This window comes from Podarcis melisellensis, assembly GCF_964234715.1.
Source record: "Podarcis melisellensis genome assembly, chromosome: 16".
In the NCBI taxonomy this organism is placed as follows: Eukaryota; Metazoa; Chordata; class Lepidosauria; order Squamata; family Lacertidae; genus Podarcis; species Podarcis melisellensis.
This window is the reverse complement of record NC_138533.1, coordinates 37,568,766-37,585,111: the sequence shown is the minus strand read 5'-3', so window position 1 is coordinate 37,585,111 and position 16,346 is coordinate 37,568,766. Positions and strand designations below refer to the sequence as shown.

Below are 16,346 nucleotides of genomic sequence, written 5' to 3'. Positions count from 1 at the left end.
CCCCACATGAATCATCAGCTGGTCCTTGGGCCTGAAACTCAGCAAACATGATGCTCTGCAAGACCCTGCTATCAGCTGATCTTTGGGGCCTCACAGTGCTACATATGGAGCTATGCAAGGCCCCCCAAAAGCTGCTTGTTGGGGTTTCCATAGTTTCATGAACACAGCTTTGCAAGCCTGAACTATGAGAACATCATCAGCACTTGTAAAGCACTTTGTGCGGGGTTTTCTAGGTTCTCCTCACAGCCACTCTGTATCTGCCCTACATGGAGAAGATAAACTCAGAGATGTAGGTTGGAGGCTATTCCTAAGAATGAAAAGGATAAGAGTTGAGAAATACAAGGAATTACTTTTTCTGCTTTTCATTCAATTAATGCCAGCAAACAATGCAATAATTAAAAGCATCAACACAAGGTGATTCCTATTTGCTCCTCAGAATTAAGTGGTCTTTGCTGTTCAAGTCGGGCCTCAGAAGAATTATGTACAATTTGGGGGAAAAGATACAACCCAGCAAACCTGCGCTGGAGGCCAAGATGCAAAAGACCTCCACAGCCACCATCTGCTTTCCTTTGGTGCTCAGATAAGAGGGAACAAAGGACAGCCAAACGCTGCAGAACACCAACATGCTGAAGGTGATGAACTTGGCTTCGTTGAAACTGCCCGGCAGCCTCTTGGCCAGGAAAGCCATAGTGAAGCTGACCATAGCCAGGAATCCCCACCTGATTCACAATTTCTAAAACAAATGGTGAGCCAAAATGCAGCTGTCCTCTGACATTTGTACTTGTACTAAAATGACACTGGTCACAAAAGTCAATACATTAGTGAAAATGAAATCAAAAAATATATTACATTAGGAAAACCAGCTGGGAAATCTGTGGATTAGCCAGAACTGCTTAGGAGGAGCAGGGTTTCTCTGATCTCTTGCAGCTGGCATTGGGCAGCTTCCTGGGAGCAGGAGGAGGACTCCTGCTGCTGCATTTGGCTGTCCCAACCTCCCTTCTGCTTCCCAGTGACACAGGGGAGACAAAGTCTGACAAACACCAAAGCCCCTCTCCTCCAGCCACTAGTGCAAAACCCCCCAGATGTTTTGTATCATTTATATATTTTCCTCTCACACTTCCTTTTTCAGAAAAATGAACCAAAGTAAAAGAAAGCATTGAGAACCTAGAAGATAATTATTGTACCCAAGGCAAAAGAGCTTCACAGCCCCCACATTTACTATACCTGTGGAATCTTGTAGACGCCTAAGACAGTAGCCATGTGGAGAGAGATGTCAGAGTCAAGTTCTTCTCACATTTGAAGTTGGGGACAATCCTTTCTGTGATAGACAGAAGTTTCAGGGTGTTCTGATAAGTCATCCTTGCATTTAAGTAGCTATCATAGATGTGAAACCCAAAGGTCATATTCGGTACGATATTAGGGTTCCCGTTTATTTCTTTGACAGCAAACACCAGGGAGAGAATATTCTGGTAGTACTTCAGTGTGTCACTAATAAAAGAGTTATACAGTGGTACCTTGGGTTACAGATGCTTCAGGTTACAGATTTCCCTACCCCAGAAATAGTACCTCAGGTTAAGAACTTTGCTTCAGGATGAGAACAGAAATTATGTGGTGGCGGCGCAGCGGCAGGCCCCATTAGCTAATGTGGTACCTCAGGTTAAGAACAGTTAAAGGTTAAGAATGGACTTACAGAAAGAATGGGCTTACAGAAAGAATTAAGTTCTTAACCCGAGGCACCACTGTACTACGTGTCAGAGGCATTCTCCTCCTCTCCTTCTTAAGCACATTGGTAACTTTCTGGCTCTCTCTGGCAAATTCCAAAAGATTAAATAAAACAAATAAGCTAACAAACAAACAAACAAACTATATATCCATTGTGTGTCTCAACAGTTGATAGTTGACCCCATGGACAATATTCAGTCAGCTTTAAGAATATTGCATCTAAAAAGCATTTAATTTTGTGCAGAGCATTCATATCCTGAAACTCACATATGTAAATTAATCTCTGATCTGCAGGTGTACCACTGGTGCCTAAAATTATGGATCTTCACAGGCAAACCGCCATTCCTCCTATGTTAATTTTGTGAAGGGGGACCTGTTTGCCACATCCTTCTCTTAACTCCTTATTTCCTTTCAGGAGCCAACGGGCACTCACTGGAAGAGAAGTCCCGAAGTTAGAAATTCTGACTGGTGCCTCTCAGATAGTAAGTGCTTGGTGTAGGTGGGGAGTAGAGAACAAATTCTATTCTTTCATAGTAACTGTGTTTCCCTCCTTCCCTCCTTCAAATAAAACTGTGGCTGTACAAAATATACTGTAGCCAATGTTAGTCATACTCTTAGAAGGACCATTAGGATTAATAGATCAGACTAAATTAGGTTTATTAATTTCAGTGGGTCTACTCTGCAAATAACTCAGTATCAATACTTTTTTTTTACTCAGTAGGGTTTACATTGTATAGCAGAGACTATAATCCAAATTCTATGTTATTCATATGTCACATTCATCTGTGACTGTCAGATTAAATGATAGTGATAGTGAATATGAAGGTAAAGCTTTGCTGCAAAGGAAAACAGATGTTAATGGTGTGAAAGGAAACACAGAGGGAGGATGAGGATGAAGTTGGGAGAAAGTGGTGAGAGCCATGGGATCAGGTGATGAGAAAGCAGAACAGGCAGAAGATAGAAAGCCCAAGAAGCAGAATCAAGCAACAAAGAAGAAGGTGACAAGATCACAATGTAAAAAGGAGAAAATATATGTTTCACATCCCCCCTTGATAAAAGTCAAATAGAAACGTGGTATGAGGGTACCACTGTATGTTTGGTGTAATTGTAGCATTCATGAGCTCACCAAGGGTACGCTATGAAGGATAGAGTTTTTTCCTTACAGAAGTTCATCTATAAGCTTTGTGTTTGGGTGCTCATGGAAATCCATTTCTTCAAATAAAAAGCCGAAATAGGTAACAATTCCTCCAATGATTAGGTCCCCTCTCTGATAATTCTGGTATGGAAGCTGGAAAGGCTCCATCATGGTGCATCTAGCAGAGTGTTCCTTGCTCTCAGTTGGAGGCAACTGTAGCCACAGGAAGATCAGAATCTGCAGCAGAAATGTTCCTACCATCTTGGGGCCAACAGGGATGTTGAAAGTCAGATTTGTATCTCATCCTCCATAAACTGCATTACAGGAACTCTCATTGAATGACTCTGGATTTTTTTGATAAAGGGAAAATGCCAATGATCTAATTCATGAAAACCTGTATGTTCAGAATTTCTCATGTGGACTCTGATTGACACAGGATTTATTTTATATACACTTTCACACTCTGACATTGATTGTGTTCATGGCCTGAAAAAGTGTACAGGGGATTTGGGAAGATGAATGATAAATCCCAGCAATTTGAGATAATTATTAGTTCCACAGTTATCTCCTTAGAGCATTGAACTCTGTGACTTTTAGTAAGATCAAAATAATGATGCATATTTGTTATTGAGGAGTTCTCTTGCAATTTCGAATGCCCCAGGCAAGCAAGCAGTCCAGCTGCAAACTCTTCATCTGAAGGGAACTTCCTAGTTTCCCCAACACTCTTCCTCAATCACACCTGCACTATTTCCCCCAGCTGTGCATGTGTCACCAATGAAGACATGATTTTCAGGATTTTGCACCACAGGGGTGTTTCCTTGTATACCAGTTAAGGGGAGAAAAGAAATACGTAAAATAATGCAGGATCCAGATGCAGGTGCAATAAAGAGTATGACATTTCCTTACAGAAAAGTCTAGCTTAGTTCTGTGGACATATTGTATCTTAATTTCAGTAAGGCTTTGGACAAAGTTACCCCCCCACACACCCAATCTTCTGAGTGGAATGAGGGAACTGTTAGGTGGATTTGTAGATGGTTGACGGATGGATCCCATTTTGTTGCAATACGGGAAATGTCTCAGGCCAGTTGTGCTCAAAGGCATTGCCACGGAATTAGTACTGATCCTCATCAGCGGCAGTGATGGAAATAATTAAGGTATTCACCGCTGCCCTAATTGTGTCCTCACACTTTCTCCCAAAGGAATTCTTCAGGCTGCTCCAGATCTTTTTTATTATTTACTTTTTAAGTCTTCAATTATTTGTTTATTTGTTGATTCTTTAATTTCAAGGGGCATGAATATCCTTAATTTCTAATGACATACATGTCAATAAAATAGCAATAACAGACACCAAAAATTACGAACATGATTAAGACTTCTGGATTATTTAAAACTATCTTCTTATTAGCTGCTCCCTGCTGTTCAGCTCAGGCCTCAGTAAAATAACATAGCATTTGGGGATAAAGATGCAGCCCAGTAACCCACAACTAGAGGCCAAGATGGAGAAGATCTCCACAGCCACCATGTATTTGCCCTTGGTGCTCAAGTAGGTTGGAACAAAGGACAACCACACACTGCAAAAGACCAACATGCTGAAGGTGATGAATTTGGCTTCATTGAAACTGTCAGGCAACTTTCTAGCTAGGAAAGCCACCGTGAAGCTGACTATGGCCAGTAAACCCATGAATCCCAGGACACAATAAAACATGAAAGTGGAACCTTCATTACATTCTAGTATTATTTCTTCAGTCATTGAGTGCATGTCAACATCTGGGAATGGAGGAGAGGTTGCCAGCCACACAGTACAAATTGTCACTTGCATAAGGGAGCAGGAAAGAACAATTGGGGTTCCCAGTGGCTTCCCTACCCACTTCCTCATTCGGGACCCTGGTTTGGTGGCCATGAAAGCTAGAACCACAATGGCAGTTTTGGCCAAGATGCAAGAAATTGCCACTGAGAAGATCAAGCCAAAAGCAGTTTGTCGAAGGAGGCAGGTCACTTCCTCAGGCCGGCCAATGAAGAGCAGAGCACAAAGGAAGGAGAGCAGGAGGAAAAGGAGGAGAATATAAGTGAGGTTGCGGTTGTTGGCTTTAACTATGGGAGTATCTCTGTGCTTTGTGAATATTTGAAGCACCAAAGCTGTGATGCAGGAAAAGAAGAGGGCAAACGTGGCCAAACTGATCCCCAACGGTTCTCCATAAGACAAGAATGTTTTGTCTTTGGGGAGGCAGCCATCCTGTTCATTGTTTGCATATTGATCTCCAGGGCATTCTGAACAGTCGTCCATGTCTGAAAAAGAAAAGAAATAAACATCTTATTTTTAAAAAAGTTATTCTGTCCCCAGTTTGTCACAATGCACCTAAGAGATACCAGAATGTATATTTGCTACTTCCATACTGTTTTCCCACTAGAGAAAGGGGCTTCTGATGCACAGGTAAAATTAAAGCGTGTGATGCATTCCTTACCCTCCTTGTTTGAGATCTTCCCTTCTGGACACGGAAGGCAATCATAGCAGCAGAATGGCTTTCCTTCCTTCTTGTTCTTTCTATAACCTACATGACAATTCTCATTACACAGAGAGGTGGGTTGTGCCTGTTCATAAATGAAAGAAGGAAATTGTTTGGGACGAGGATGAGATGAAAGAAGGAAATTGTTTGGGACGAGGATGAGATGGTGGGACAGTGTTCTCAAAACTACCAGCATGAGTTTGACCAAACTGCGGGAGGCAGTGAAAGACAGGAGTGCCTGGCGTGCTCTGGTCCAGGGGGGCACGAAGAGTCGGACATGACTAAACAACTAAACAACAAAAATCTTATCAAATTAGAAAATGTTCAGGTGAAAGCTTATTGGGTCACAATCTCATGAAATTTCTCAAGTGTTTTTGACTGACAGTTGCAATAGAAATTATTGAAATTCTGCCCTGTGCAGGTAGTCTAACCACTGTTCCTTTAACTTGGAACTTGCAAACTATGCTTCCAATGGTTTCTCTGGCAACATTCAGTGCATTTGTTTTCTTTTTGTATAGTTGTATCTTTTTTGAGAAGGGCGATGATCTCTTGTCTTACCTTATTGGACCATTCTACTGGCTTAGAAATATGGCTAACATACAGCAACATTTGACATTCAGCAAACCCCTTGCAAGTTCATGTATTTCATGTATTAGATACAGCTAGAAATAAGATAGCTTTCCTTTTATCAGTGCTACAGCCTGATATTTCCTTCACAGATCAAGTCTGATTCTGATAACTGATGATTCAATATGTTGCAATGAGACAGTTTTGAGACACTGAGCAAAAAACTAGAGAAAACCTGAACAGATTCTTACCTGGTTGAACCAGTTGGGCCACATGATACCATCATCATGAATGGTTAACCTCTTTTTGGGGGGAGCTTGTGGGTCTATTGTTCCAACTTTGACTCTCAGAAATGACTGATTTGGGAATGTGACCCAATTTATTATATCCAATCCAGCTACTAATTCCCCATTTTGGTCAAAGGAAACTTCCTCCCCAACACTATTATTAAATGAAACTCTTTCCAGAAAGTGGTGGACCTAAGATTGAAGAGGGGAAAAGCAATTAATGAAGATGCCAAATATAATTAAATATAAGTAATATTTGTACAAATAGAGTGCTCCAAAAATGGATGGAACTAAAAGGGAAAAAGGAATTAATGAGCAGTGCTGCTTTCTAGAAAAAGAGAAACCACAAACACCTCCCTTGTTCCCTTGGAATGGCAATGGTGCCCCCCTGGGAGGGAGAGAACTGAGTTCCAGGGAGTTCCTGCTGAAAAAAGCCCTGCTCATGAGCATATACAAAAGAGCAACATTGTGGAACACTATATTCATTTTAAATGTTTTGTGAAGGATACTTTTAGTCATGGCAATGTTTATTGTGGTGGTGAGATCTGGTTCTATTAAGAAGTACAGTTAGTCTTGGCCTAAATTTCATAGAAATTAGACCACAAATATTAGACAGCATGTTCCTTCAGATAGGAGGATAAGCTGTGTAGATAAGCTGCTCATCACTTTCCAGGGATACAGGGCTGCCTTTGTACAAATAGTGATAGCATTATATCGTGTACCTAGCCATCTATAGCCATATTTTGCTATTCCAAGGACAAGTGAACCCACTTTAAAGTGATGGCAGAATTTCATCCATTATGTTATCCTAACCATTAGTGGTTAGTCATTTCCTCCCCGAGAGGAAAGAGGAAAGCCATTGCCCCCACATCATAGCGGAGTCACACCCGCCAACCAATCCAGTCAGCCAGGGGGACGTGACTTGCTGCATTGAAGGGCCGCGTGGCTGGGGATCACCTTCTTGGTTTCAGGCCTTTGTTGTGGCCTTAATTCGCCCATTAATCTAAAATACTGGTGTCCATGTGTTTTATTATTCAACAACTGGGGGAGGGTTCAGGGCATTGACATGCAATGAGTTTCCCCTACTGAAACTCTATTCCAAGGACAACTGAACCCATTTTATGTGATGACAGCATTTTAGTGATGGCAGCATTTCATCCATTATGTTATCCTAACCATTAGTGGATATTTCCTCCCCGAGAGAAAAGAGGAATGGATTTCCCTTACTGACAGAGGTATTCAAGAAAAGTCCCCCTTTTAGCTCAGCTCCAGAGTTGATTGCAGACATCTGTATTACCTGGAAGACAACATTACCTGCCATGGCTGTTGTTCTGTAAGTTCCCATCTTGCTCCTTCTGCCATTGCTCTGCAATTTAATTTGGTGGACTGCATGGTGTGCAAAGCATGTGCCAAAATATAGATTGCATTGTAGATGCTGTAGCTGTGGGCTGTCATGCTCGTTTCAAAAACAGACCCAGGAAGGCTCTCAATATTCTCCTCCCCAGTGCAGAGTTTGTCATCTTTCTTCTCTGAAGCAGAATCATTAAAACCACAATTAAATGCCTCTTCCCAGAAAACCCTGAGAAAACGATCTTCTTTTTCCAAGGTAGGCTTCCTCATCTGAATAAATTTCTGGAATCCTGGAAGATCCTTAGAGTGAACTGCAAAGGACAGAGCCCCATGGAGGAATGTGATGTCCCAACCTCTTTGAAAGGGAAATGAGGTGAAATCCATCTGGGCTGTCATAATCCAGACTTTTGTCTTTCCTTGTACTAGAACGTCATTTGTATCTGCAAGTCTGGGTAGCGTTCTAATTACTATAATTGTTTGAATTTCACCGTACACAACTACAACATTGGCAGTACTTCCCACAATAATGTTCATGGTTTTCAAACCTTCTTCCACCATTTCATCAAACTCACCAGAAGAGGTAACCTTAGGGAAACTTTCTATATAATCAAAGCAGATACCCTTCTGGGCAAAGATGGGGAGAACATTTTGTACAAATCTCTCTCCAGTGTCACCATGGAGAAAAAGCACACCAATCCACACCCAACGAAAATGCAGCAGTAACTGGAGGATCCCCTCGTATTGCTGAGTCCCATCTGGGAATATCCAGTGGGTGAAAAGGGCTTGAATGTCATTATTTGTCACTGGAGAAAAGCCATAGAGGAGCTAAAGAGCGTCAGTGTTAAAATCAAGGGAGGAAAGATGATAAAAAATGCTGATATCAAAACACCATTTAGACACGAAAGCAGATTTCAACATATTAACCAGGGGGGTTCAGCTTTTTGTTTATTTCTGATATTTTAGAATCTACTGTTTGGGGAAATACTTGGATATTAATGTCTTTCCATCAAATAGAACAATTATGCAGTTATGTTTATGTATCTAAAGGAGGTTACAGGAAAGAACAGGTACATAAATGCTGGTTCATAGAAAAGCTTTCTCATCGGAATAAATTCCTAATAACCATTCCTTGAGTTAACTGCAAAGGATAAAGAACAACAGAGGAAAGCTATTTCCCACCACCTTTCCATAGGTTATGATATGAAATCCACCTGGACTGTTCTATTCCAAACTTTTGCCTTGGATTGTATTGGTGCATCATCTGTTTCTGCAATATTGGGCATCGTTCTCATTATCATAATGTTGTGATTTCCAACATTCACACTACTCCTAGGAGCTGAGGCAGTTTCATCCACACCAATGTATTTTTTGAGGGGGCTGAGCACCCTCAATATTCAAGGGGCATCCAGCTCTTCATGGCATCACACACATGAAGTCATGATGTCGTGCTGCATTGCACATGGGCCTCCTCAATCCTCGTAAGAAGATAGCACCTCTGCAGAATCCCGTCTGCTTGGGTCTCCTTCCAGAGATCTTCTAGAAAGAGAAGACACCCAAACCCGTTAAGAGGGCTGGGTGATCCCCTGGGGCTGTTGTGCTGTTTGGAGAACCTCAGGAGTGGGATTGATAGAAAGTGGGGAAACTGACAGAAATACTACCTTGTATAAGAACCAAAGTCTGAAACTGTAACATCTATGCAATGAGGTGTAAGAAACTGAAGTAATGAAAATGGAAATGAGCTGATTGTTTACCAATTGTAACATCAAACTGAAAATAGGGAAAGACTCTCCTCCTGAAGAGAGGGGAGTGGTTGTGGGTGGAAGCCTGAGCCCCGCCTCTAGCAGGGGGCATTAGCCCCCTGCCTCCCACTTACCTGGCTGGCGCCCACGCCCATCAGCAGGCACCCAACCAGGTGCCTCAGAGGGGGCGTGTATAGCCTTAATACAGCAGCGCCAGCCCCTCCTCAGCCAAACTCTTCGTCGTCCCGTCGCGATTCATCCACCCTCCACTCCCTTTGAGCTCAGGGCTTAGTTTCCCTTGGCCTTGCTATGGACCTTAGGTTGGTTGCCCTGGTTGTCCGGGGGGCCTGGTAGGAGTTTTTCCATTTGGCATTAGGCTTTTTGGTTTTTTCGCCTACCTCGTAGCAATCGTCATAACATTCGTGGTATTGGTGGGTAGGTTAGGCATTGGAATAATGTGCCGTGGTGTCGAAGGGCTAGGTGTGGCCATTGCCTATGCCTTCAATTTTTAGGGGTATTCCGTTAAAGGAATCTGGCGGTCGTGTATTCTGTCCGATGCCTGCTTGGCGGGAGGCCATGGCACGACCCTCGGTGACATCAGGAGAGAGCCTATAGTTGGATTAGCATCAACAGGCTCCACCTACTGGTGAATAAACCCCCCTTGTTTCCGACTCACCCCTCTCTGAGGGGGTGGAGTCAGCTGACGTAATCCAATGCCTAAGCCAATACCTTTTCACTTGCTGTAATCCATAAAGTTGTGGCCTTTTCTCGCCCATTAACCTTATATCGTGTGTCCTTGTGTATTCATTCCACTTTGGGGGGGGGGGATTGGGTCCTCGAACCACAACTGCCATTTTAAATAAGCTGTACACACTGCGAAGTTCCCTTGTGTAATCTTTTTTTTTCCCTCTCTGATGTTGTTGTTGATTTCTTTTTGTTTGATCTTGTGGTGTTTAGTGTCACTGGCTTTTGCCGCAATAAAACTTGGTCTGGTTCTCAGGAAGAGAGCCCAGAAGTCACATATTCAGTCACCAGATATTGCCCTGCCATGATAGATATTTGATGAAGAATGATCTATGCTACAATTCAATCCAAAACTGAAGGCCCATATTATTAGATCCGCACTTCTGAAGCCCACCCCATATAGCTGTGTTAACTGATCTTTTAATTTTTCTTATAAATTCTTATTCACCCATTATCTATCCTCAATTAAGTATTCTATTTATATGTTTAAATCTACGTTTGGTTCTAGCTCCTATTTATTTAATAATTATTCGCCTGGATTCATACTGTTATGCTATTTATGTATATGTTTTGCTTATGCTGGTCTATGACCGTAATAAAGTACTTGACTTGATAAGCTGTACGTTCACTACCTTGTTTTGAAGCCCGTAACATACATTAAATTGAATATTAATAAGTTAACTGTTTCCTGAAAGAACTTTATCTCCTGATGCATCTTTTGTCTTACCAACTTTATTCTGCAAAATAAATCTTTCTTATTTGTTCAACTTCTGCCTCAAGTTGACCTTTACCTCTCACAAAAACCGCTAGATAACCCATGGTGGTTAAAGAGTTTAACAGAGGGGATCTGCTTCAAAAGGATTCACTTATTTCTGTTATTTTGGAATGTTAAAGTTATCTTGGGAAATATATAAGTAATTTTTCAGCAGGCATAGCAAACATACAGCTGTGCTACCACAGGCAGCAGACGTTTTGTTACAGTCCTGCACAGGAGTAAAGTGTCCAATGAGGAATTCTTCCTGCTGATTTTTTAAGGATGTGTGGAACTGAAGCAGACATATTTCCCACAACCTGCATTTCTGGTTGAAAAATACCAACCTATACCCACTATTTGCCATTCCCTTGATATATTGTTCCTCAAGATGGTGGGTCACAAACACATTCAATTGCCAGCTGGGAACCCAATGAGTCTTAGTCAGAGACAACTGTAAATGGCTTTCATTATGATCCATATTCCATGCAAACCTCTTACTCTTGGCATCTTGTACATAGACAGGATGGTTGACATGTGGAGACATAAATCAGGTTTTGGCCCCCCAATCACAGCCTTTGGAGTCTCCTGAACATCACACTTGTAGTTGGGGAGGAGTCTTTCTAGGCTAGAGAGAAGTTCCATGGAGGCTTGGTAGGTCCAGCTTGCACTGAAATGGCTGTTATAGATGTGGAATCCCAGAGAGATATTGGGCAAGATTTCAGGATTTTCATTTATCTCTTTCACAGCAAATGCCAAAGCCAGGATATGCTGGTAGAGTTGTGTCACTGGCCTGCATGGAGAGTGACATAGTGCATAACAATTCACATTCACAAGCATAGAAAGTGTATGGATATATTGAAACACAAACCTGGATGTTTTGCTATGCTGAACATCTAACTCCTGCTACGTCATAGGTGGCCTGGCCCTGATTGCTACTAGTTTTCTTCTACGGAAGAGGAGGACAAAGTCTGGTTACCAAAAACTTATAATAAATTCACCTCTAATCTGAATGAATTACCACTTGGATTTGATTAAAATCAAATATTAAATAAGAAATCCTTCGCTCACCATGGTAAATGAGTGGAAAGCCTTAACAAAGTGAATTGGGATGCTACATTTTATGCTGCCTTGCAACCTTTTTTAAAAAAATCTGAACACTGGTATAAGCCTACCATATAAGAAGAAAAAGGTTATCACACACTGCAGTAGTGAGTTTGAATTATGAGATTTGCCCCCATGTCTCATAAACACCAGAATTACATGGGGGGGGGGAGGGTGGTAGTATTCATCATACACTAGTGACCAATATTGTGAAAACATTTTGGAATGTATGTATCTTTGTAGAAGATTAGGAAAAGCTTGGCCCATCACTCAAGATCCCAAAAACCAAAGTGCTGCACCAAATAGCACAAAACAACCCTTCTGCAGTGCCACAAATCCAACACAATGGTGTAACGCTGGAAAGTGTTGATAACTTCTCCTACCTAGGCAGTTATCTTTTCTCAAGGGCCGACACTGATGCCAAAATCCAGCATCGCTTGAGTTTTGAAAAAATGCACTTTCTCCTGCAGGGTGTTTGAGGACTGGAACATTTGCAGGGCAACCAAAATGCTTCTTTACAAAGCTATCGTGCTACCAACCTTACTGTATGCTTGTGAAACATGGAGGACTTACAAACGCCATCTCCAACTCCTCGAAAGATTCCCTTAAGGGTGTCTGGAAATTTTTACACATCACTTGGGAAGACACACAAACTAATGCCAGTGTACAGGAAGAAGCAAAGGTCACCAGTGTTGAAGCAATGATTCTCCAACATCAACTTCATTGGACTGGTCATGCTGTTTGGAAGCCTGACTATTGTCTTCCGAAGCAACGACTCTATTCCCAACTCAAGAATGGAAAGCGTACTCCTGGTGCTCCAATTGGAGAACAGCTTTTAAGAAAGGTGCCATGGACTTTGAAGACACTCAAACTCAGGTTGAAAGGGAGAAGCACACTAAGAGGAAGGCATGTTTGGCAAACCCTCACCGTGATCAACTCCGGTCCGGAAATCTCAGTCCTCACTGAGGAAGGCCATGAGAATACAGAATCGAAATCCACAGTCACATATGGACTCACTGTTAAGACCGTCTTCATGGAAGACAATCTTACTTAGGTACGAGTGATCACCAAAGGAAGCAAATAGCCAAATTAAAGAAGTTATGCACACAAAACCATGATAAAGGGTATTTCATAACTTTTCACCATTTCTGTTAGTGTAGAAACTTTTTGCTGCAATTGCAGCTCTGCAATGACATCCCATGGAGTGAATCAAATATTTTAATTCACCAGGCGTTTTAATGTGAAACCAAGATTGTATGACTGTTTCTAAAATATGTGCTTTATTCCTTGGTTGCTTCTGACTAAAAAGTTTATTCAATCAGCTCCACAGATATTCTGTTGGATTCAGGTCAGGGCTATTCAACACAGTTTGTGTTCTGCATTAGATTATCTTTCTAATGATATACTGTAGAAGTTCATTCTAATTTAATACTTTTCTTATGAGCCATCAGCCCTTAGAAATACAGCTTTCCCTAAAGTTTGCCTCAATTTTGACCACTAGTATAATGAGCCTCACCTTCTTCATATGTCAAATGCAGAAATATATTCATTACAGATATACAATACAGCTTTTAAAACACACACTCACACACACACACACACACACATACACACACACACTTCCTTACAGAATGTCCTCAAAGAGTTCAGGTGTAGGAGGTTCATTGAAGGCTATGCTTGAAGTTATATGGATTTGAGACATAATGCCAGCAATAACAACATCTCCAGACTGGAAATATTTGTGAAGAATAGGAAGAGGGTCACGGATGGAACAGGGAGCAACAGCAGCCTTGCACTCATCTGGAGGAAGCAGCACTGACACCAACATCGTGGAAAGTACCATCCTGCACAGAGCATGGTAGGAGCAAGAGGAAACTTGCACACAGTCTGAGGCAGCAGCACAAATACCAAAATTGCAAATATTACCATGTTGCAGGGAATTTTTTAGGCAACAATTCATCTCTTTGCACATGGTCATCTGAGTGATACTGAGCAGCAAAGTCTCACCGGGATGGTTACGAAAGCCAGATTTTTGCAGGGAGAAGAATCAGTGATCAGTCTGACAGAGCCCTTGGTATAAGGCCAAACTCTGAACATCACAGAAGATATTTATAGTATCTCCCAGTCTTGATTCATAGTTTTCATGCAGCTACTGGAACTCCCCAGAGAATCAACGGAATGATCGTGATTACTTTGATAATTACAGCAGACTTAATCAGCCTCTCAGTGATTTTTATTTCGGGGGAGGGGGAGCATGTTTATCACATAATAGCCAAAGTTTCAGCTGGTCCTCTTAGTAGGGAGAGCAATAAGGGTTTATGGAGAGTCAGCAAAAAGAGAGAGAAAGGGTTACCCAGAAAACTACTTAAGATGAAAATATATAATAAAAAAATAAATGCTTTACAGCCGATATTTCAAAAAGGTAAAAAACAAAAAAGCCTTTGCATAACTTTTAGATCAAGTATGTTACCCATTTTATCAACAAAAAATTGCATTACATTAATGAACACCATATGGACAGACCATAATTTTCAGTTGAGAGCCAGTGAGATGTAATGGTTAGAGTGTTGGACTAGGACATAGGAGACCCAATTTTATTACAGTGGTACCTCGGGTTACAAACACTTCGGGTTACAGATTCCGTTAACCTGGAACTAGTACCTCGGGTTAAGAACTTTGCCCCAGGATGAGAACAGAAATCGTGCGGTGGCAGCGTGGTGGTAGCGGGAAGACCTATTAGCTAAAGTGGTACCTCAGATTAAGAAGGGTTTCAGGTTAAGAACGGACTTCTGGAATGAATTAAGTTCATAACCAGAGGTACCACTGTACATCCAATCCAGCTACTAATTCCCCATTTGTATCTGTCCTACATGGAGAAGATAAATTCAGAGAATCTGGGACTCATTTGCAGGGAAATGAGTACTAGCGGGTAACAAATGTCATTCAAATATTGTGAAGCCCCACTTGGAAATGTGGCAACCTCACATTGTGAAGCCAGGTGGGCGTGTACATACATGTGTATCCACAGGTGGAGGATGACGGAAAGGATTAAAAATGCAACCTCTTAATTGTCCATAATCTTCTCCCATGTTATACAGGATTCTGCAGCTACATTCTGAGATCAGCAGCTTTTCTTGATTACATATAAATAAATACAATACAGCTTTTACCTAAATATATAAAGAATAGCCTTTGGCAGAATTTACGAGTTTCACACTGATGATCTCTCCCCATGAAGGGATATACCTTTAGCACCCTAAGAATGGAAGATCAGTGTATTGACCGGATAACAAATTGACAGAACAACATTATGGGGTTAAAAATTGGTCTCAACTTTATTGATTACAGAAGTAGGTTGGAGGCTTTTTCTGGGAATGAAAAAGATGAAAAGGATGAGTGTTGAGAAATGAAAGGAATGACTTTGTCTGGTTTTCTTCCAATAAATGCCAGCAAACAATGCAAAAATTAAAAGCATCAACACAAGGTGATTCCTATTTGCTCCTCAGAATTAAGTGGCCTCTGCTGTTCAAGTCGGGCCTCAGAAGAATGATGTACAATTTGGGGGAAAAGATACAACCCAGCAAACCTGCGCTGGAGGCCAAGATGCAAAAGACCTCCACAGCCACCATCTGCTTTCCTTTGGTGCTCAGATAAGAGGGAACAAAGGACAGCCAAACGCTGCAGAACACCAACATGCTGAAGGTGATGAACTTGGCTTCGTTGAAACTGTCCGGCAACCTCTTGGCCAGGAAAGCCATAGTGAAGCTGACCATGGCTAGGAATCCCAGATAACCCAGGACAGAATAAAACATCGCGACAGAACCTTCGTTGCATTCCACAATGATTTCCTCCATCAGAGAATTCATGTCCACATCTGGGAATGGAGGAGCCGTACAGAGCCAAGCAGCACAAATGCTGGTTTGAACGGAGCAGCAACCAAGAAGCACAGAGTTTGTGAGAGATTTCCCCACCCATTTCCTCATCCTGGATCCTGGTTTGGTGGCCATGAAAGCCAGAACCACCGTGATGGTTTTGGCCAAGACACAAGACACAGCAATGGAGAAGATGATGCCAAAAGCAGCTTGTCGTAAAGAGCAGCTGACTGGGTGAGGCTGGCCAATGAAGAGCAAGGAGCAGAGGAAGCAGAGCAAGAGGGAAAGAAGCAGAGTGTAGGTGAGGTCCCGGTTGTTGGCTTTGACAATGGGAGTGTCCCCATTCCTAGAGAAGACGCCAAGTATCAAAGCTGTGACCAGAGAAAAGACCAGGGCTAAGAAAGCTAAAACGAACCCTAAAGGTTCTGCGTAGGAAAGAAAATGTTGGCGTTTGGGGATGCATTGATCTCTGTCTTTGTTTGGAAATTGGTCATCTTGGCATTGGAAACAATAATCCATATCTGAAACAATGAGTGATATATGAGTTCCGACAAATGTTGCATTAATTATT

The 16,346-nt window shown here is 41.8% G+C and overlaps 2 protein-coding genes across 2 annotated transcripts; both read right to left on the bottom strand.

Moving 5' to 3' along the window:
* Nucleotides 1-4,247: 4,247 nt before the first annotated feature.
* Nucleotides 4,248-5,450, bottom strand: LOC309358902 (vomeronasal type-2 receptor 26-like; the record flags this gene model as incomplete). The annotated part of the gene is made up of 2 exons (XM_081892169.1): nt 5,320-5,450; nt 4,248-5,143 (listed from the first exon to the last, which is right to left on the bottom strand). Exon 2 carries the CDS (start codon nt 5,139-5,141, stop codon nt 4,248-4,250), a length of 894 nt encoding a protein of 297 aa, XP_081748295.1. The 5' UTR covers nt 5,142-5,143; nt 5,320-5,450.
* Nucleotides 5,451-7,508: 2,058 nt separating this feature from the next.
* On the bottom strand, nt 7,509-13,731 carry LOC309358901 (vomeronasal type-2 receptor 26-like; the record flags this gene model as incomplete). The annotated part of the gene is made up of 3 exons (XM_081892168.1): nt 7,509-8,390; nt 11,301-11,592; nt 13,532-13,731. The coding sequence occupies 3 exons, from the start codon at nt 13,729-13,731 to the stop codon at nt 7,509-7,511; spliced, it is 1,374 nt and encodes a 457-aa protein (XP_081748294.1).
* Between the last annotated feature and the right edge of the window lie 2,615 nt (nt 13,732-16,346).